The 22998-nt window shown below is 42.8% G+C and overlaps 1 protein-coding gene across 1 annotated transcript; it reads right to left on the bottom strand.

Moving 5' to 3' along the window:
* Window positions 1-781: 781 nt before the first annotated feature.
* On the bottom strand, window positions 782-21247 carry CCT3 (chaperonin containing TCP1 subunit 3). Its single transcript, XM_059674926.1, has 14 exons — window positions 21086-21247; window positions 17627-17688; window positions 16820-16870; window positions 16673-16735; window positions 15829-15925; window positions 10762-10879; window positions 6963-7149; window positions 5892-6041; window positions 5338-5470; window positions 4844-4925; window positions 3615-3795; window positions 2080-2325; window positions 1672-1803; window positions 782-1112 (listed from the first exon to the last, which is right to left on the bottom strand). Exons 1-14 carry the CDS (start codon window positions 21114-21116, stop codon window positions 1008-1010), a joined length of 1638 nt encoding a protein of 545 aa, XP_059530909.1. The 5' UTR covers window positions 21117-21247; the 3' UTR covers window positions 782-1007.
* Window positions 21248-22998: the final 1751 nt, after the last annotated feature.

Here is a 22998-nt window from a genome sequence, read left to right as displayed (position 1 = left end):
TGATAAAAACAAAGCACAGCCCTGGCTGATGTGCTGTTGGTTGGGCGTCATCCCATGCGCCAAAAAGTTGCCAGTTCAAATCCCAGTCAGGACACATGCCCAGGTTGTGGGCTCAATCCCTGGTAAGGGACTGAAGGAGGCAGCCTATTGATATTTCGCTCTCACATCAATGTTTCTCTCTCTCTCTCTCTCCTTAAAAATCAATTTAAAAATCTTAAATAAAAACAAAGCACAAAATGAGTTTTAAGTTATTTTGTTTCTGCTAGCAGGGAGGGCAAGTAGTCCTACCTTGACAAAGCATGCCCTGACAATAGGCCAACAAGTCAAAATATAGATCAGAATCAGGAAGAACACTGGGAGAAGGCAGACAAAAAGAATTCCAGGTAAGACAGGAAGGATTCTAAAAGCTACAGGCTACAATATCAGAAACAGGCGTTCTATGTGCTTTAGGACACATGTCTGAGCCCTAGCATGAACTGGGTGTTGCTCTACATACAACCACAGATGAGAAACATCCATGGTTTGGACAGGTTCCTCCTGTTCTTTGGGCGGTGAATGCAAGGTGACGCTTCTTTAAATATTACAGTATCATCCTTTGAACTGAGTCTTTCCAACCAGCATCTACTGAGAAGTCTGAAGAATACCCCTTCAACAAGGCAAATAAAAACATTTAATGACCCTATTCCCATCTCCCTTCCTCCCCAGTGAAGAATTCTGCCCCTTCCTTCTTTGCCAGGAGGCAGAGAAATAACCCAAGGTTGAAAAACACATAACAACTGTCTCAAATGACTTAGATTTAATCATCGGAAGCAAACTAAATGGAAAGCTTACAATAGAGAAGAATTACATGTCAGTGCCTTTTGCAAACTGAGCCGGGACAGAGAGGGACTGGGGCTGCCCCTCAACCTGATCCTTTCCAAACAAAGACATCCACAGTGTCCCTGGCCGTCCGGCTCAGGCGGGAGGAGACTGTTGGCTCCGTGTGTTGAGGTCACCTTGTCCACCACTCACTCCTGGCCAGCATCAGGAGCCCCGCACTGCTGGCTGTGGTCATCGCCCTTCTTTTTGTGGCCGGAGACGATGTCATCAATCCGCAGCAGCAGCACTGCAGTCTAGGAGAAAAACCACAGCCCCAACGAGGTCAGCAGAGAAGGGAGGGACATTATCACCCGGCTCCTCCTCCACAATTAACATTTTATCTGAAAGCTATCCTTTCAGAGTGTTAAATTAAAATGCAGCTCTTCCTAAGCCAAGAATGCAGCTTGTACACCTTGCTTTTTTATTAATCCTCACCAGAGGATATTTTTTCCATTGATTTTTTAAAAAAAAAGAGAGTGGAAGGGAAAGGGGAGAGAAACATTGACGTGAAAGAGACACATCAATTGGTTGCCTCCTGTATGTGCCCCGATTGTATTGAACCTGCAACCCAGGTATGTGCCCTTGAGCCTGCCCCTTTGGTGCTCGGGCCAATGGTCTAACCACTGAGCAACACCAGCCAGGGCACCTTGCCTTTTTATATGAGCTAAAGGTAAGTGGGGGAATGGAATTCCTTGCGGATCTTTGTGGGAATACTCTGCCTTCCATACCCCTTCCCTTCAAGATGGGACTGAACATACTGGTTTCTGGTTATCTGGGAATAAACAGTATAGCATTTGCCTTGGGGTGCCTCACCTCCACTGCCGTCTTATATATTTGCAGTTTTACAGCCAATGGCTCCCAGATGCCTAGTTCTTTCATGTCCACCAAAGTACCTGTTTCACCATTTACACCCCAGGTCTCACAGTTCTCCTGGGTATGCTTGGCCTGTAGTTGGAACAAGCATAAACAGTTAAAGGGGGAAACACTGGGAATAAGTAAGCTAGCAGGGAACATTAGGTAAAAAACTAAACCAAAAACACTGGATTGGTAAGGAAAGGATAAGAGGAAATGGCAATGACAACAAACAAGTCAAAAATTAGGAGCAGAGATGTTAAGGAAACAAGCTATAAAAGAGAACCTGGATAGACAGATGTCATCCATCCTCAAGCCAAACACAGCTTTCTCTACCCCATCAAGAGAACAGCATGAAAAGGAACTCACCCGAAGAGAGGTAAGTAGACGAATGGTGCTGGCTCCACAGTTCTGGATAAGGGTACGAGGGATGACCTCCAGGGCCTGAGCAACAGCCCTGTATGGCCACTGCTCCACACCAGTCATGGCCTTGGATTTTTCTGTCAAGGCATGGGCCACAGCCATCTCACAGGCCCCACCCCCTGGCACCAGCTGAGGGTCCAGGAGAACGTTGCGGCATACCTGCATGGCATCCTGGAGGTTGCGTTCTACTTCCTGGGGAAAGCAAACAGATAGTATGAAGCAAAAGCTCGATAACTCAGGGACAAATCAGAGGCACCAAAGGACCTCCTGACGGCCAAGTTCAGCAACCCACCAACAAGGGCAACTAAGAAAGGTCCTTGGAATCCCTACTGGGCAAGGCAGATGCTAGTTACCTTGGGCAAACACAGTAACTACAACTGCAAAAGGGCTGGGGATTGGACGGAGGTGTTATTCTGTGGAGTTAGGTTTCTTACTAGCTATGTGCCTTTGGGTAAGTTACTTAACCTCATTGAGGTGGGAAAAAAGCAGTATTTATGCGCTGGCTAGTAGCTCAGTGGTTCGATCGTCTGCCTGTGTTCCACAGGGTTGCAGGTCCAATCCCCAGCCCCAGTTGGTGCACATGTGGGAGGCAACCAATCGATCTGTCTCTCTCACACTGATGTTTCTCTCCACGCCCCCCCCTTCCACTCTCTTTAAAAATCAATGGATAAAATATCCTTGGGTGAAGATTAACAAAGGAAAAAAAGTAATTTCAACTTAAAAAATAAGGAAGCAATGACTGATTACCAGGGGTTGGGGAGTGATGAATCACTATTCAATAGATATTGTCTCAGTTTTGCAAGATGTGAACCAGAAAAAGTTCTGGAGACCTGTTTTACAAGAATGTGAATATACTTAAAAAGTAAGCAGGCCTGCCCTAACTGGTTTGGCTCAGTGGATAGAGTGTTGGCCTGCGAATTCAAGGCTCCCAGGTTCGATTCTGGTCAAGGGCATGTACCTTGGTTGCGGGCACATACCCAGTAGGGAGTGTGTAGGAGGCAACTGATCGATGTTTCTCTCTCATCAATGCTTCTCTCTATCCTTCTGCCTTCCTCTCTGTAAAAAATCAATAAAATATATTTTTAAAAAAAAAGTAAGCAGGCCTGACAGGTGTGGCTCAGCAGTTGAGCATCAACCCAGGAACCAAGGGGTCACTGGTTCAATTCCAGGTCATGGTCAGGGCACATGCCTGGGTTTCAGGCTTGACGCTCAGGAGGGGGCGTGCAAGAGGCAGCCAAATCGATAATATTTCTCTCTCAATGATGTTTCTAACTTGATTCCTTTCCTTCCTCTTCCTAAAAAAAACCCCAAAAAAACACAAAACAATAAAAACCTTTTTTTTTTTTTTTTTTGAAGAAAGCAGGAGAGACAGATATGTGTGGCTACAGATCAAAATTAAACAGCTATACATGAACAACAGGGTGATTTTAAGCCCTCTGGGAAACTCAAGAAATTCAGTCACACTTTCAAGGCTGACTCACCGAGAGAATCTCTTTGCTGGCCCCCCGGAGAAGAATGGTACAGGCTTTGGGGTCTTTACACTCAGTGATAAATGTAAAGTACTCATCTCCAATTTTCTTGATTTCCAACAGGCCCGCTCCTGTTCCAACATCGTCTTCTCTCAGTTCCTCTGGTCGGCTGACTATCCGGGCCCCACAGGCTCTATTGATTAGATGAGGGAGGAGGAGGAACTAGATGATGTCAGTTATTTTTACTCATCTTCCTAGTCCCTAGAGTCTGTGGTTGGGGATAAGGGCAAAAGTGGATTGCTAGAAACATTGCTACCTAAAATTCAAGAGGTCTTGGCTGCCTGGTGAAATAGGTTTTCAAACATGTGTAAGTGAAGTAAGTTTCCCTAAACTAATTCAGCTTTATATATAAAAGTGTGCCCAGCTAAGGCAACTACTATAACCAGGTACAGTTTGGACAAATGAGCTCTTACACATATCTAACATGAACATACCACACAACAGTCATTTCTAGAAGAATTCATTCTGTATACCTAGTTAGTTTCAAGGCCAATAATAGGACTCTACTCAAGATGATGCAAAGGCAAGTAAGGAGGAAGGTGAATAAGTACCTAAGTATATGTCTGACCCAATTTTAATAAATGCAGAACTAACATTTTGTCATTCTTTTCCCCCACTCATGGATGTGTAGACAATCAACTAAGTATATGTGCATATGCCCAGAGCCATGTCAGAGCAAGCTGAAGTATAAAAATCGATTTGGATCTATGATATATTCTGTAATGTTGAGGCAGGCTTATATTTTATGTATATAAGTTAGCATTAAAAATTACTGGTATCTGAGCACAGGCATCAGTGCAGAAGTAATGAGTGAAATCTAAAGTTTCATTAACAGCAACTGAGGACCAATCAAGGAAGCTGATGGTTCTGCTATATTCTGAGCTAGTTAAAAACATGCTACTCTGTAATGGACCCCTACACCAAGGTAGCGATCACAGATGTCTAAGTAGAAGCTGGTCACTACTGGTTAGGAGCAGTACGGAAGAGACTCATACATTAGACAACTGTTGGATTAGATAAAGGACTTCTGAAAAGGGCAGAGAGCTAAACCCAAGGCCTATAACTGATTTGGCTGATTATATCCTACGTTAGACCTTTTCAGGTAATGACAACTGCATTATGAAGCTACAAAACAGAAATACTTGGAAAGGAAGAATCTTATTTTTACCTGACCTACTCACCTAGCGATGCGATTATTGTCTGTCTTCCGGACTCTGCGGATGGCTGTGATATTGGCCCGCATGAGGTAGTGCTGAGCTAAATCTGCAAACCCAAGAGCAGAAGTAAGCTCAAAACCAGAACTCCTGGGTTCTGAACTGGTTTATCCTCAGATCCTCAATGTACCCTAACCATCACATGTTTGTTATATTCAATCTATGCCAACATGGGGAGGGGGGCAATCACCCACTCTCTTCTACCTCAACAGTAGACTAAAAAAATGAGTAGAGTCCAGCCCAGCCGGCGTGGCTCAGTGGTTGAGCATCAACCTATGAACCAGGAGGTCCTGGTTCAATTCCTGGTCAGGGCAAATGCCCGGGTTTTGGGCTCGATCCTTAGTAGGGGGCATGCAGGAGCCAGCCGATCAATGATTCTCATCATTGATGTTTTTCTTTCTCTCTCTCCCTTCCTCTATGAAATCAATAAAAATATATTTTTTTAAAGAGTGGAGTCCTACCTGAGATGCCCTTTTCAGTGATGACCACGTCGGGCTTCATATGGATAATGTCCTCACAGAGCTGCTGGATGTATTCTTCTTCCATTTGGAGGATTCGGGTAAAGTCTTCCTCTCGTGTGATCTCAATGTCAGTCTGTGGGTGGAAAGTCATAATAAATTGATTCTTATTCACAATCCGTATTTAATAACCTCCAACTACTTTGTTTTATTTTCCTTTAGCCCTTCAAAACTAAATTAACTACTATTCTATGTTCTACTGATGCATTAGAAAAGGTGACATGGTAGTGTGGAGTTGAGGCCAAACAGAGCTGGCTTCAAACCCTGATTTGACCAGTTATCAGCTGTGTTCCTTAATCCAACTTTAGATTCCTCATCTGTAAAATGGAAGTCAAAACCAACTGCCTTAAAGGGTTGTTGTAAGAATCAGAAATTACATATAAAGGTCAGTAACTGACACTTAGTAGGCATGTAATGAACATATCTTTTATTTCCCATGTACATATTAATAGTTAGATTCCTATATGAAGTTTAAGGAATAGAACCAGGAACATTACCTGGCTTTCTCCTTTCTTGTATTCCAGAGAAGAATCCAGCAGCACTATGCGAGGGTTCTTGATGTAGCGCCGCATTCGTGGATGGGTCACATCTTTGTTAATCATGACTCCTCGTAAAACACACGAGTCTTCAATAATACCCCCAGGTATCTGCGCAAAAGATCCACTTTAACCCACGACCAGGAGGAGACAATTTCTCAACTCTCATCCCAAATGTTCGTCTTTCCCAAAGGGTCACTATTTTGAGTTTCCAAAGTATCATTCTTCCATGAACCTCAAAAACAAATACTGTTACAATCACATTTTTTTCCTTCTAGGAGGCACATCAATCTTGGACCATAACACCTAATTTGAAGATCAGGTGAGACTCAGAAACAGAGACTGACAAATATTTAATCACAAGGGGCTCAGATTTCTACTTCCTGAAAGATATTCCCACAGAATTTTAGGCTCAGGGCTCCATCTACTGGCCACAAGATATTAATGCTACTTTAAAAAATATATGCTTTTATTGATTTTGGAGAGGAGAGGGAGAGATAGAAACACCAATGATGAGAAAGAATGATTGATCAGTTGCCTCCTGCATTTCCCACAATGGGAATTGAGCCCGCAACTCGGGCATGTGCTCTGGCCTGGAATCGAACCGTGACCTCCTGGTTCATAGGTCGATGTTCAACCACTGAACCACACTCGCTGGTCTATTAATGCTACTTTTTTATCTTAAATTAATAGGGAGATGCAGAAAGCATTCTGGGGTTTATTAACAGTATATTGTAGAGCCTTTCTTTATATACCAACCAAGTGGCTGATATGTACACAAATACACAAACATGGAGACACCAATAAACCTTGCTTTAGCCCCTATAAACTTTGTGTACGGACAGCAGTGAAGGTAATAGAATTATTTCAGGAATACCCTTTATCAAGTTTTTGTTTCCCAGGCAGCAAATATTCTTCTTCCTAGTTATAACTATAAAGATATATTGCTCTGATTTAAACCTATTTCATCCACAAGTGGAATGACTCATGCTAGGAAACAATTTGTCTCCAAAGTATTAATTGGAAGTTTACCTTTTCCACCTTTGCGTATTTCTTGATATCAATCTCCTTCCGACCGTTCTCCTCAAACTGTACAGTTTTGACAGCATCCAGGGCAATGCTGCAAGCCAAAGAGGACCACCGGCTGATTGCTTTGGTAGTAATGGAGCTGTTGATAATGTTCAGCATCATATCTCGGTTAGTGGTGTCGACGGGAGTACTGGGGAAAACAAAAACAGGTAATATGCTCAACAGGAGTCTTGTATATTTAAGAAAGTCCCTCATCTATATCTCAATGACTCTAATAATGGGTCAAAAGGCAGAATTAGGGAATCTGTTCCTTTGTAGGAAACTAAAAGTGACATCAAGTAATCTTGTCCATCCTTCTCCCTTTTCAGCAAGATTACAACTAACCCATCCCTGAAAGGTATATCAAATCCTCCAAGTAATCTGTTCCCATGTTTGACAACTCTTCTACACTTACATATAGACCTTCAGTAAAAGAATTTGTTCTTTACCTTCTGCCTCAACCAAATAAAAATTCTAAAACTTTTACAACTTGGGTCAAAAAATGTTTGGTCTTTGAAACCTGACCCCTAGCAAATTCTGAGTTCCTCTTAATTATCAGCCTCAGCCCTGGCCAGTGTCTCAGTGGTTAGTGTCAGGCCATGCACCAAAGAGTCATGGGCTTGATTCCCTGTCAAGGGTACATACCTAGATTGCAGGTTCAATTCCCACTCCACTCGGGGCACATGAGGGAGGCAACCAATCGATGTGTCTCTCACATCAATGTTTCCCCCCCCCCCCTCCCTCTTTTCCATTTATTTTTCTTAAAAAAAAAAAAATCAATGAAAACAATATCGCCAGGTGAGGATTAACTAAAAAATAATCAGCGCTGGTCTGTACTATCCACTTGAACACCTGGTTCTATTCTATACAGCACCTTACTACATGGGGCACCACATAGTGTTTATTGTTTTTATGTGTCTGTCTCCCCTAACAAAATTTGTACATGGTAAGAACATTTAGAACCATAAAATGAAATTGTAAGTGTTCTTTGATATCACCTTGTCCAAATTTTCACATATTACTTAACTCTTATAAAAACAGTGTAAGGCACATAATATACAATCACAAAATATTGTTGAAGTATGCATTTTAGGGAAGAAGCAATAGCTCCAAAAGTATTGTCAAAGATATATATGCAATTATTGCTTGATAAAAAGAAAAGCTTTCTTTTCTTTTTTTTTTTTAAAAACAGAATATTATATTTAATGCACAAGTTTGATACAACCAAAAAGTAAAACAGCAGAGTAAAATAGTAACAAAAAACATGGTATATCATTTGCAATGCATGAGAAATGGTTAACATCTTTAGTTATAAACAAGCTCTTAAAATCCAGTGACACTATAATAATGCAAGGAAGCTGGAAAAATGAAATGAAAAAGTACAAGTGATGATTAAGCAGGAAAAGCTTTCTAATGATTCAGCTCCACACACTCATATCCTTTGGGTATTTCTACATTCTTTTTTTAAAAATTATTATTTTTTTAATCCTCACTTCAGGATATTTTCCCATTGATTTTTAGAGAGAGCTGAAGAGAGAGGGCAAGTCAGAGAAAAATATCAATGTGAGAGAAAAACATCGATTGGTTGCCTCCTGCACCAGCCCTGACCAGGGCCCAGGTCAGGGAGGAGCCTGCAACTGAGGTATGTGCCCTTAACTGGAATCTAACCTGCGACCCTTAGGTCCACAGGCCGACACTCTGTCCACTGAGCAAAACCGGCTAGGGCGGCTCTACATTCTTATAAAGTTTATTTCATAAAAATAATTTAAATCAAACTCTTCATCCCCTAAGAGTGCCAGATAGATTATCATATACTTTATAATAGCAGGCAGTACAATACGGGTACAGAGCTTACCAAATTACTAGGTACTTATGTACCCAATGATCCAACCATATAAAAGGGTAGAACATTATAGGTTTTACTCTTAAAACAATTTATTTTTAATCAAAAGAATTTTGCATATCAGTGACTGGCAATTTTGAAAAGAAAAAAAAAAGAATTTTGCATTCTGCATGTTGTGATTTAACTAACATTCCCTAAAGTTAATTATTTTTTTTGAAAATGTATTTTTATTGATTTTAGAAAAATAGGAAGGAAGCGGGAAATAGAAATATCGATGAGAGAGATAGAAACATGGATGAGAAAGAAACATCAATCAGCTGCCTCCTGCACATCCCCTACTGGGGACTGAACCTACACCCCGGGCATGTGCTCTGACTGGGAATCGAACCAGTGACCTCAACTGAACCACACAGGTCAGGGTATAACATTCCCTGAAGTTAGAATTCATGCGTTTCTATATTCCTTTCATTACCCTATTAGCACTCAGCAAAAAGATTAACAAGTTCTTTGATTACTACATGGGATTTAAATAGCATTTTCAGTCCCAGTCACCATCCTTCACAGCATTTTATTTTATTATTATTTTAAAAATATATCTCTTTATTGATTTCAGAGAGGGAGAGATAGAAACATCAATGATGATAAGAGAGAATCATTGATTGGCTGCCTTCTGCACGCCTCCTACTAGCGATCAAGTCCGAAACCCGGGCATGTGCCCTTGGCCGGAATCGAACCTGGGACCCTTCAGTCCACAGGCCGACGCTAGCCACTTAGCCAAAATGGCTAGGGCCACAGCATTTTATTAGAATACCGGCTGAATTAGTTATAATCATGCATATGGTAGGATATTTTAAAACTTGTTATTACAGTTATCTAACTCCTTATTCTCCCCATAGGAATCTAAACTATGCCCTGGCTGGTGTGGCGCAGTTGTTTGGAACGTCGTCCCATTCACTGAAAGGTCATGGGTTCGCTTCCCTGTCAGGGTACATGCTTAGGTTGTGAGTTCAGTCCCCGGTTGAGGTGCATATAGGAAGCAGTCACTCAATGGTTCTCTCTCTTTCTCTAAAATCAATAAACATAACCTCGGCCCGGCAGGTGTGGCTCAGTGGTTGAGCGTCGACCGCATGAACCAAGTCACAGTTCAATTCCTGGTCCAGGCATATGCCCGGGTTGTGGGCTCAATCCCCAATAGGGGGTGTGCAGGAGGCAGCCAATCAATGAGTCTCTCTCATCATTGATGTTTCTATCCTCCTCTCCCTTTCTCTCTGAAAAAAAAAAAAAAAAAACACACACACACATATATATACGTATATATATGTATATATTAAAAATAGAATGAGGTGGTTAAACTCCTGTCTTTAAAAAGCAACAAAACCCTAGCTGGTCTTGCTCAGTGGATAGCACCTCGGCCTGTGGACTACAGGGTCCCGGGTTCAATTCGGTCAAGGGCACATGCCCGAGTTGCCAGCTCATGCAGGAGGCAGCTGATCAATGATTCTCTCTCATTACGCATCACTGATGTTTCTATCTCTCTCTCCCTTCCTCTCTGAAATCAATAAAAATATATATATATTTTAAAAAGAATCTAAGCTTTTGGAAGGTAGGTCTACTTTACTTACTACACATTTCCCACCATAGTGCCTAACATGGGAACCAGAAGATAACATGTAACCAAAATGTAACAAAGAATTAAACCTAGTTCCTTTTTATTTGGCTTCTTTGTATTCTTTGCCATTTTCTAAAACTTTTATTTCACTTATCCTTTACATTTTGTTCTCCCCTTTGTTCCGCCTCACAAAATGATACAAAGGGTTAAACCAGTGTGTGGTATACCTGGACTTCTTTTCACCCAAGAACAGATCGTGCTTCCAGGCCTCCCATAGTTGATCCTACCCACTTCTGGTCCTCCCCTAGTACCTGATTTTCTTAAGGGTGTTGATCATATCATCCAATGCCTTTCGATAAGCACTGATCACCACCGTTGGGTGCATCTGCTGCTCTAGGAAGTGCTCAGCCACAGAGAGCATCTCTCCCGCTGAAAAAGGATACAGACACCATAATGTTTTAAAAAGTACCCGGATATAAAGGCAACTTCATTATGCTTCTAGAGATATCTTACCTTTTGTCCTAAAATAGTCCATTTGGCTGTAAATACTATGCCAAATTGTATACTTTGTACAAGGCAACTAATAAAGAAAATACCTTCATTGTACATATTATAAAATGATCAAAAATTGATCCGAGGGTTTATTTTCTTGATCTAACTATATATGTTATCAGTTTTTCCAAACAAAAGGCAAATATTTTTCCTAAAACTCTAAAACAAAGAAAAACACATAACAGAAAATTGACTTATTATTTCAACACCTAGGATGCAAATTGCTGGTACTAAGAACAAAAACAGAACACAAAACCTTACACCTGGAAGAATACCCCAAAAATGTACAAAATTTACCCTCTGGAAGAGGAATTATTAGTAAAATGTCCCTTTCTTTTCAAATTTGTCTTTACTTTGTAATTAATACACACACAAAATAATACAAAAGCTTGTTTCTAAAAAAGTAATTTAACAAGAGAAATGTAAACGTATTTGGTTTTTCACAAGTTGCTTATACTACCTGCCCACAGGCATCAATTTTTAAAATTTACACAAATATGCCCAAGTTTGCATGTATAATCCTTGTTATGTACTCAAATGTTTGAATTCAATACTTTGTACCAATTTCTAAGTGACCACCATGTATACTGAAAGATAATCAAATATTTTTTGCCGAAACCGGTTTGGCTCAGTGGATACAGTGTCGGCCTGCGGACTGAAGGGTCCCAGGTTCGATTCCGGTCAAGGGCATGTGCCTGGGTTGCGGGCATATCCCCAGTGGGAGATGTGCAGGAGGCAGCTGATCGATGTTTCTCTCTCATCGATGTTTCTGACTCTCTATCTTTCTCCCTTCCTCTCTGTAAAAAATCAATAAAATATATTTTTAAAAAATATATATATATATTTTAACAAGATGCTCAAATAAGTTAGCTTAGAGCCCTGGCCAGTGTGTCTTGGTGATTAGAGTGCCAGTCCGCACACCAAAGAGTCCAGAGCTCGATTCCCAGTCAAGGGCACGTACTTGGGTTGCAGGTTTGATCCCTAGCCCTGGTCAGGGTAGGTACTGGAGGTAACCAATTGAAGTCTCTCTCACATCAATGTTTCTCCTCCCAGCCCCCCATTCTTTCAACTCTAAAAAAAAAAAAAAAAAAAAAAAAAAAAAAAAATCACTTGAAAAAATATCCTCATCCTCAGGTGAGGATTAACAAAGAAAAGGTTAACTTAAAAAGGATATGCCGCCGAAACCAGTTTGGCTCAGTGGATAGAGCGTCGGCCTGCGGACTGAAAGGTCCAAGGTTCGATTCCAGTCAAGGGCATGTGCCTGGGTCTCGGGCACATCCCCAGTAGGAGATGTGCAGGAGGCAGCTGATTGATGTTTCTCTCTCATCGATGTTTCTAGCTCTCTTTCTCTCTCCCTTCCTCTCTGTAAAACATCAATAAAAATATATTTAAAAAAAAAAAAAAAGATATGCCAATGGGGGAGATGAGGACACATTTGTAATACCTTAACTAATAAAGAATTAAAAAAAAAAAAAAAAGGATATGCCATTAAATAGAACAGTAACATAGAAGATGTCTTTAGTGATGGCAAAATTCCCTCCCTTCCTTCCGTAAAGAATTATGACTTTGCCCTAACCGGTTTGGCTCAGTGGATAGAGCGTCGGCCTGCGGACTGAAGGGTCCCAGGTTTGATTCCGGTCAAGGGCATGTACCTTGGTTGTGGGCATATCCCCAGTAGGGGGTGTGCAGGAGGCAGCTGATGATGTTATTCTCTCATTGATGTTTCTAACTCTCTATCCCTCTCCCTTCCTCTCTGTAAAAAACCAATAAAATATTAAAAAAAAAAAAGAATTATGACTTTACTAGAGGCCCGGTGCACAGATTCGTGCACTGGTGGGGTCCCTCGGCCTGGCCTGTGCCCTCTCACAATCCGGGACCCCCTCAAGGGATGTCAGAGAGCTGGTTGGGTCCAATCCTCACAGGCCAGGCTGAGGGACCCCACCGGTACACAATTGGGGCTGGGGAGAGACCATGGGAGGGCTCCAAGGTGTGTCTGGCCAGTCTTGCTCAGTATCAGCCGGACCCCAACAGCAAGCTAACCTACTGGTTGGAACGTCTGCCCCCTGGTGGTCAGTGCGCATCATAGCGACTGGTTGAATGAATGGTCGGACACTTAGCATATTAATTAGGCTTTTATTATATAGGATTAGATCATCTGGAAAACCAGATGGGCTGAGCCCCAAAATGGCGCTAGCCGCTTTTTTTTTCTTTTTTAAAGCGACATATATCTGAGATACCTAGATTCATGAATACTTAACTTACCTATTATCTCCAGGAGATTCAACTCAGATTTATTAGCTAGAAAATTCTGCCTGATATCTAAAGCTCATCATCTACCCCCCAAAATGAGAAAGCATCTGAAGTCTTTCCTGTTTCATCCTCCAAGTTTTTCTTTAGAGTACAGAACTGGTCATATGTAATTCCCAATCCTCAACAGAATTTAATCTAAAGATGCGATCAGTTGGTGGTGACACAAGTAAATTTCCCATCCAAATCACTATTCTCAAAATGCAGTACACAAAGGCAATTTAGAAATAATTTAAAATGTCCCCCTTTAAAAAGTCCATATAATAGCCCAGCTGGCGTGGCTCAGTGGTAGAGTGTCCACCTATGGAGCAGGAGGTCAGGGTTCCATTCCCGGTCAGTGCATACACCCAGGTTGTGAGCTCAATCCTCAGGGTAGGGCATGCAGGAGGCAGCTGATCAATGATTCTTTCTCATCAATATTTCTCTCTCTCTCTTCCTAGGGAAAGATAGAAATCAATAAAAGTATATTTTAAAAAATAGCTGTAACCGGTTTGGCTCAGTGGATAGAGCGTCGGCCTGCGGACTGAAGGGTCCCAGGTTCGATTCTGGTCAGGGGCATGTACCTTGGTTGCGGGCACATCCCCAGTAGGAGGTATGCAGGAGGCGGCTGATCGATATTTCTCTCTCATCGATGTTTGTAACTCTCTATCCCTCTCCCTTCCTCTCTGTAAAAAATCAATAAAATATATATTTAAAAAAAAACAAATTAAAAAAAATAAAGAGTTCATATAATTATTTTTTTAATAGAGTCCAGTGGCCAGGTAGGACTCTATTTTTTAGGCATGTGGGCCAACACCAGAAATTGGAATCTCTTATATATAGTTCTTTTCTCATTGCCTAACACTGCTGCTGCAATCAGATTTTTAAAAATGAATGCTTTTGGCCTGGCCGGCATGGCTCAGTGATTGAGTGTAGACCTATAAACCAGGAGGTCACATGGTTTGATTTAGTCAGGGCATATGCCGGATTGCAAGCTCAATCCCCACTGTGGGGCATGCAGGGGGCAGCCGTTCAATGATTCACTCTCATCATTGATGTTTCTATCTCTCCCTCCCTCTCCCTTCTTCACTGAAATCAATAAAAATATATATTTTTTTAAAAAAATGCTTCTGGCCCTGGCCGATGTGGCTCAGTTGGTTGGAGCATCATCCCTTACAGCAAATGGTGGTGGTTTGATTTCCAGTCAAGATACATACCCAGGTTTTGGGTTTAATCCCCAGTCAAGGGAGCGTGCAGGAGGCAGCCGATTGATGTTTCTCTCTCACATCAATGTTCCTCTCTCTGTCTCTCTAAAAATCAATTACAAAAATTTTAAAATAAAATACAAATGAATGTTTCTGTTATAAAAAATTTCACCAACTTAAAACTTATACAATAAATAAAAGCAATACACCAAGTTTTAAGAAGTGATCCTTTATGATCCTATAAGTGGAACGATTAGTCAGTAAAACGTAACAATCAAGACTCATTTTCAATTTTACTCACTAAAATTTGTAACACCAAAATAGGTATTTATATCACTTTCATGGTCACTCACAGACATGTGCAGAGATGAGAAATTTGAATCACTCAATGAATACATTCCCAGGTAAGGTTGAATAAGACAATCTTCTGCCTTGTTTTAGCTCTCAATGTAAACAAATTCCCTTTATGTCATATATTTAGTACAATGTTTTTCACGTTTTTGTTCATTTTGTTGATTTCACTGTTTAGAATGGCCCCCAAATATAAGCACTAAAGTGCTGTCTAGTTTTTAAATGCAAGAAGACTGTGATGTGCTTTATAGAAAAAACATATTACCGCCGAAACCGGTTTGGCTCAGTGGATAGAGCGTCGGCCTGCAGACTGAAAGGTCCCAGGTTCGATTCCGGTCAAGGGCATGTACCTGGGTTGCGGGCACATCTCCAGTAGGAGATGTGCAGGAGGCGGCTGATCGATGTTTCTCTCTCATCGATGTTTCTAACTCTCTATCTCTCTCCCTTCCTCTCTGTAAAAAATCAATAAAAATATAAAAAAACAAAAAACAAAAAAACAACATATTACCTTTGTTCAGGTATGAATTATAATGCTATTGGCCATGAGCTCAGTGTTAATAAATCAACAATATTAGATAAAATGTCTTTAAAACAAAATAAAAAACACATAAAATAAGATATATATATTTATCAGTTGAATGTGACCAGAGGCTGACAGGTACCTAACCCCATATTTCCCCCAGGAGTAATGGTTTAGTATTTGCTAATTTAGTTTGTGGTGACTTTTAGAATATAATTTACTGTGACTTATGAGAATCGTCTGTATTTTATTCAACCAGATTCACACAGCTCATGCTATACTATTGATGAATCTTTTATACTCAATTGGAGAGAATACATGGATAATTAACAACATGTTATTTAAATATTTGTAATTAGTAGATGGGTAACAATTTCCTTCTTAAAATAAGACAGATATTATTTCTGGCAAAAATCTCCTGTTTCAATCTTATTTTCCTTATCAAACTTCCATTCTTCTCTTACCAAGAATAATTACTGATGTGGTCCCATCTCCAACCTCTTCATCCTGTGTCCGGCTAATTTCAATCATGGACTTGGCTGCTGGATGCTGAACTTGAATCTGAAAAGAAAAATGCAGACTGCCACTAAAAACAACACTACTCAAAGATCTTCTCATCCATTCTGCTTGGCCCTAATTCTTAAGCTTCTTGCTTCCATACTTACTCCCTTTTTCTTTGTTTTACCATAGCTTGAAAGATGAAAAGTGGCCCCCAAAATATCTAAGTAAATCACCTTTCCAAGTCCCTTTCTTTTTAGGGAAAAAATGTATTATGTCAACTGAACTACTGAAGTTTTTTGAGAACAGAACAATAACTTATAGCTATTTACTGGGAGCACCACTGTTATGATTGAATTATATCTTCCAAAAGGACATGTTGAAATCCTTCCCTCTTGCAACTGTAAATGTGACTATATTTGGAAATAGAGTCATTGCAAATGTAATAAACAAGTTAAGATGAGGTCATACAAATATTACGGTAGGCTCTAAATCCAACCACTGGTGTACTTATACTAAGAGCCACAGGAGAATGCCATATGACAACTAAGGAGACCGAGTTTACAAGCCAAGGAATGCCACGGATGTGGTCAAAGGCAAAGAAGGATTCTTGCCTAGAGTCTTTAGGAGCATGACACCATGATTTCAGATTTCTAGCTGCCAGGCTATGAAAGAGTAAGTTTCTGTTACTTAAGTCACACAGGTTGTGTTAATTTGTTCCAGCAGCCCTAAGAAACTAATCATCATCATCTACACATAGCTTTTTGAGTATTTTATTAAACTGTTAGAAAGCATAATGAAAAGTCACACCTCTCGAAGAATGGCATTGCCATCATTAGTCATCACAATGCCTCCCATTGGATCCAAAAGCATCTAGGACAAAAGCAAAAGTTATATTTCAGTGTTCCAGATAAGAGAAATCTGTAGTCGATGAGTTTCAATAAGAAATAACCTTACCTTCATCATAGACTTGGGTCCCAAACATGTTCGGATGATATCTGCAATAGTCTATTAGGAAGAAAAGGAAAAAGATGTAAGTACAAATCACAGGATGATGTCAGCGTGTGTGCTAAGAAAGGGGGCATCAGTAACCCACATCACCTCTAAAGTAGGGCTGGCAGCCTCTTTAGATATAGCATGACTGTGGCTAAATTCTGTCCTTTGTTTTTCCCTTTTGGGAATACTTTCAGGGTAGATGTAGAAAGAAATGACTTTTCACAAGAAAAATGGGGACATGCCTTCCAGAGCTTCGGTTTCCCAGTAGTCCAGATAAATGGAAATACATGTCTTAATATTTCTTTCCATGAAAGTGGCCTTCACACCATGCTAAATCAGACCTAGAGCTATTTCATTCAAAAGACATTAAATACCTATCCAGGATCTACCATGGCACTAGGAATACAAAAGGGAATTAATATAGCCCTTCCCCTCAAGTAACTCAGTCTAATAAGAGACAAACACAAATCCTATATAATAAAGAGCTAATTAGACCAAAGAGCAGAACCACCACCTGGATGACCTTCTGGACAAAGCCAGGGCTGTGAGGGCCGAGCCCCTTGCACGAATTTCATGCACTGGGCCTCTAGTAGAATATAAAACAATATGCAGCAATGGAATTGTGCAAAAGTTACTATCAGAAGGCTATTAGACCTAATTCAGAGGTGGAGGGCTTCCTTCTCCCTAACTGCAAACAGATACAGAAATACTAGGGAAGGCAGCTGAGGAAAAATTATGACACTTTAAACAACTTCAAAGATATGCTACCTTGGCGGCATTGATGTTTCCAGACTGAACTTTTCTTCCAGATTCACGCTTTACGTTCTGGCCTAATATAGGTAAAACAAAAGACAACAGCTCATGATTGTACCATTGCATATAAGCTATGGATTCCCCCACCATTGGAAAAAAAAACACACAAGTTTCATGGGTGTATATGTAGATGAAAGCAAGTGGCCAGGAAGGGTATTTGCCTAGACCAGTGGTCGGCAAACCGTGGCTCGCGAACCACATGTGGCTCTTTGGTCCCTTGAGTGTGGCTCTTCCACAAAATACCACGTGTGGGCGCGCACATACAGTACGATTGAAGCTTCGTGGCCCATGCGCAGAAGTCAGTTTTCAGCCTGGGCAAGTCTATTTTGAAGAAGTGGAGTTAGAAGAAGTGAGGGGTGTCAGTCGGTCGGGCAACGGGAGACGCAGCACAGGTGGGCCGCGGGATAGCAGCGCCCGCGATTCATGCACAAGTGGAGTAAGCCAGTCAGTCAGCAGTCTCGTTGTGCAGTGGTTAGTGCTAGTCCGCAAATCGAGCGCAGGTGACAAAAGTAAAGTTTATTAAGCTAATTTTAGGGAACACTGTGAAGTGAAAGAAGATGTAGTGTTGAGGATTGAGAAAGGTATGTTGAGATGGTTTGGACATATAGAGAGGATGAACGAAAGGAGATAGACGAAACAAGTATACAAGACGAGTGTGGATGGGAGAGTTGGAAGGGGTCGACCTCAGCGAACGTACCTCAATCAGGCTGAGGACATTTTTAGCAAAGGCCAGCTTAGGAGTACCCTAATTAAGTTAATAACAATGTACCTACCTATATAGTTTAAGTTTAAAAAATTTGGCTCTCAAAAGAAATTTCAATCGTTGTGCTGTTGATATTTGGCTCTGTTGACTAATGAGTTTGCCGACCACTGGCCTAGACCGTGGTCCCGATATATCAAAGATCCAGGAAGGGCACATACAAGAATCAGCTAATGAATGAATAAGTAAGTGGAACAACAATGTTTCTCTCTCTCTCTCTCTCCCCCTTCCTCTCTAAAATCAATAAATAAATTTTAAAAAGTTTTTTAATTGTACTTCAACCCCTGGTATACTAAGAAACACCCCATGCTTCAACTTTGGAATCATGCCACCACTTTCCCTCTAACCAAACATTCATGTATTTACAGCTGGGATTCATAACTGAGATCCATGAGTGGGCCTCAGTAGGAAAGGGAAATCCCTGAGAGTATATGAGAAAATGGGAGATAATGTACTTTTGTCTGGGAAAAGGATCTATAGCTTTCATTGGATTCTCAAAAGGCTAGTGACCCCAAAAAAGCAGCAATCACCGCTTTATGTACAAAGGGAAAGAGTTTGAGGGTTCATATTTTCCTACTTGGATAAGGAGAATCACACTCCTTACAATTATTGATCGTGCCCCCACCCCCAGGTGTCCTGTGGAATGAGAACACAGTTTGCAAGATATAGTCATTCCATGTTTGGATATAATAACGCCTCACCCTAGCCAGTTTGGCTCAGTGGATAGAGCATCAGTCTGTGACCGAAGGGCCCTGGTCACATCCGGGTCAAGGCCACATGCCCAGGTTCTAGGCTTGATCCCCAGCAGGGGGCATGCAGGAGGCAGCCAATCAATGACTCTCATCATTGATGTTTCTCTCTCTCTCCCCCTCTCCCTTCCTCTCTGAAATCAGTAACAAAAATCTATTTAAAAAACAACAACAGCCCTAAGTGGTTTGGCTCAGTGGATAGAGCATTGGCCTGCAGACTGAAGGGTCCAGGGTTCAATTCCGGTCAAAGGCACATGCCTGGGTTGTGGGCTTGCTCCCCAGTGGGACACGTGCAGGAGGCAGCTGATCAATGATTCTCTCCCATCATTGATGTTTCTCTCTCTCTCTCTCTCTCTCTCCCCTCCACTCTCTGAAATCAATAAAAACATATTTAAAACAACAACAAACACCCCCCCCACTTACTATCAGTGAGATGTGTGTATGTATTTTATTTATTTATTTATTTAAATATATATTTTATCGATTATTTACAGAGAGGAAGGGAGAAGGATAGAGAAGTTAGAAACATTGATCAGCTGCCTCCCGCACACCCCCTGCTGGGGATGTGCCCAGCAACCAAGGCACACGCCCCTGCCCGGAATCGAACCTGGGACCCCTGAGTCCGCAGGCCGACGCTCTATCCACTGAGCCAAACTGGTCAGGGCTGTGTATGTACTTTAATTGGGGGCCCAACTGGCTACCGCCACTAATGCCAGGGGTAAATGCAGGACGCACCACTCACCCCAGGGCCCTCTCAACGGAGACGAGCCAGTGGTTCTAACCAAACCAACAAACCTATGCTCGTTTCCGCCTCTCTCCAAACTATACACCCCCTACCATTTACATCTGTAAAACTTCCACCCCGGCCCCGCAAAGCGAGCCCTTCACAACTCTCAGGATTTAGGTTCCCATTCCCGGCTGTGGTGAGTAAGCAGGAACCTTTCTCATCAACTCATCGGAAAGGTTTTTCTGGGCTAAGCGGAATTTTTCCTGAAAACAGTTATTCCCCAGGCATAGAGAACATGGATGAACTCGGAACAGCATTCAGCACACAGAGGTTGGCGTCTTGCAGGTGTCACACAGACGTGACACACAGAATGGAAACACACGGCGGGGGGTGGGGGGGGAGACAATGAACGGGGTGCCTGCTAGTCCTAAGGGAACGTGGGGTGCTCCCACGGGGTAAGGCGAGCCAGTGAGAAACGCGGGAAAACTCAGGCTGGTTAGTGGGAAGGTGGCCACGCAGGGGACCCCGGGGGGTCCTGGCAGCGCATCCGAGGCCGACCCGCCGGTTACTCCAGGAGGAGCGAGGGCGGGGGTTGCCGAGCGGAAATGCCAGACGGCTGATCCCGAAAAATGAACAAGGATGCCACTGGCCGTCCGCCGGACGCGCTCTTAGGCAGTGTACCTACTCATTCATTTGATCCTCACGATTCTACGGGGAAAATACCGTTAACCCCAATAATACAGGTTAACGCTCAAGTCAACCAACATGGCCGAGGCCACACCGGCTACTAAGGGATGGACCAGGTTATAAAGCTAGGCCAAACTAAAAATAAAAAACACAAGACACAAAAAACATGATCCATTTACCTACACACTGACAATCACGTAAGGAAGGGTCCGGGGGAAGGGGGGGATGAAGAACGAAGGCCGAGGGGGAAGGATCCCGAGCCGAGTAGCCGTAGGACGAGGGGCTGGGCGAGGGGAAGGGCTGTCTGCGTCGGTGAAGACGGGAATGGGCTCAGGGGAGGAAGGAACGAGGAAGCGAGGGCTTCCCAAATAAGGAGGATGACTGGAAGCCACAGTGGCCGGACCGCGGCGGGACTGGGCTGTGGCAACCCCGAGAAGTACGGCCGAGCGGGGAGAAGAGGGGGCCTCTCCCCCGGCTCCCCCACAACTCACTGAGCACGAGCACGGGACGATGGCCCATCATGGCGGCGCGATGCAGAGCCCGGTACCCAGAGCGGAGGAAAGCGGCAGAAGCTTCTGGAGAAGGAGCCTGAGAGAAGCCCAGAAAACGTTGCCTCCGCAGGGCTTACACCTCAACCCGCTACCCTCCGGGTCGCCACCAATCACCGCACCCACATCGTTGACAGGCACGAAAATGGGCCAATTGACATTCTCAACTCCGCCTCCCACGCAAGAACGGCGGGGCAAGCTCGGTAGAGTGCGCGCGAGGCTGGAAGTGGAGAGCACTGGCGCTTGCGCAATAAAGCGGCCGCTCCCGGCCGCGTGCGGGGCGATCCTAGGCGCAAGCGCGGAGGCTCGGGCGCTTGGCTCGCACGCCATTGCGCATGTCTGTCAACTACAGGGTGGGTGCTGGGTGGGGTTGAGGCTTTCAATGCAAAGCGCAGGTAGGTCATTGGACTGACTTGCGGCTCAGCTTCTCTCGGGCCGCGAAAGCCGGGGAAGGCGTGACAGTTTTTCGCTCCAGCCTAAGCCAAGTGGAGGAATAAAGGAGTGGGACTTCAGCGGCAGTTGAGGGAAGACCTGGCTGCGGGGTGATATGGGAGTTGTAGTTCTATCGGGCTGGCCAGCATTTCTTGGGGGCACGCTGCGAATTGTCGTTTTTTGGTGTGTTTTTTTTTGCCTCTGGACTCGTTGCTCTGCTTGGACCTTACCCTATTAAGGCAAATGTTTAAAGTGAGGCTACGAGTGGTACCAGAGGGTGATGGCCTCTTTGCCCTCCCCTCTCCCGAATTATTCTATCCTAAACATTTTCTCAAGTTCCCTGTAAGGCTTTGAGAGTTTCTTCATGCCCATTGCCTCCCCTACCCTTTTCATCCACGCAACTGCTGGACTGTTACCTTATAGGAAAGGAAAAGGCCTGATACTGCAAAAATTAAACGTGGAGAGAACACAGAGAGTAATTGCCCGTTCGTAGGACACTGTTAAGGTTTAGTTAAATTTATGTGGTTTTTGTTTTTTGTGTCCCCCGCCCCCGAAAAAAAGAAACACTAATAATGGAAACAGCTGTTTTCCAAACCAATGAAGGGACCGTGAGAGCACGAACAATACAGGAATCACACTCTTTCACCCTTTTTTCCTCCCCAAATTGGAACAGCCTAAGATCTGCTGGAGAGAACTTGTGAAATTGTCAATAGTAAAATAATAGCACGGGTTGTTGGTCATGTGATCCTATTATTCTTTCCCAGGCACCACACCTATTGGTGTTCTGATAGAGCAGCGTACTAGTCATCCTACTAACAGAAAAGGTGTGTCAGAGGCCCTGCTTCCCTTCCCTTAACAGCCAGGCCTTAACTGCTCAGCATTTGGGAAAATGATTCTAGTTGTATGTGTTTTTTCCTCTTACTTGGTTAATTGGAAAGTATTTGTTCTGCATTTCCCATTAAATGGGAATGTTGCTATATTCCCAGTGCCTAAAACTGGATAGGCTAAATAATAAATGCTCAATAATTACTTGTCAAATGAATATAATATTCTTCCTTTGTATCTCCTCTTAATTTTGTACAGTGATCCCAGAAGACATAGTGTTGACTAGAGCGAACAGATACTCAGTTTGAGTAGGACAGTCACACTGGTGGCCAGGAAAATGCCTGAGGCCATCTGACTATCCACTTAACTGTAGGTGGAGGAGATTACTTTTTAAAATTTTTTATTAATTTCAGAGAGGATGGAAGAGAGAGAAATAGAAACATCCATGATGAGAGAGAATCATTGATTGGCTGCCTCCTGCACGCTCCCCACTGGGGATCGAGCCCGCAACCTGGGCATGTGCCCTTGCCCAGAATTGAACCTGGGACCCTTTGGTCCACAGGTCGATGCTCTACCCACTGAGCCAAACTGGCTAGGGC

The sequence above is a fragment of the Myotis daubentonii genome, chromosome 18, assembly GCF_963259705.1.
Source record: "Myotis daubentonii chromosome 18, mMyoDau2.1, whole genome shotgun sequence".
Lineage (NCBI taxonomy): Eukaryota > Metazoa > Chordata > Mammalia > Chiroptera > Vespertilionidae > Myotis > Myotis daubentonii.
This window is presented reverse-complemented; position numbering and strand designations above follow the sequence as displayed.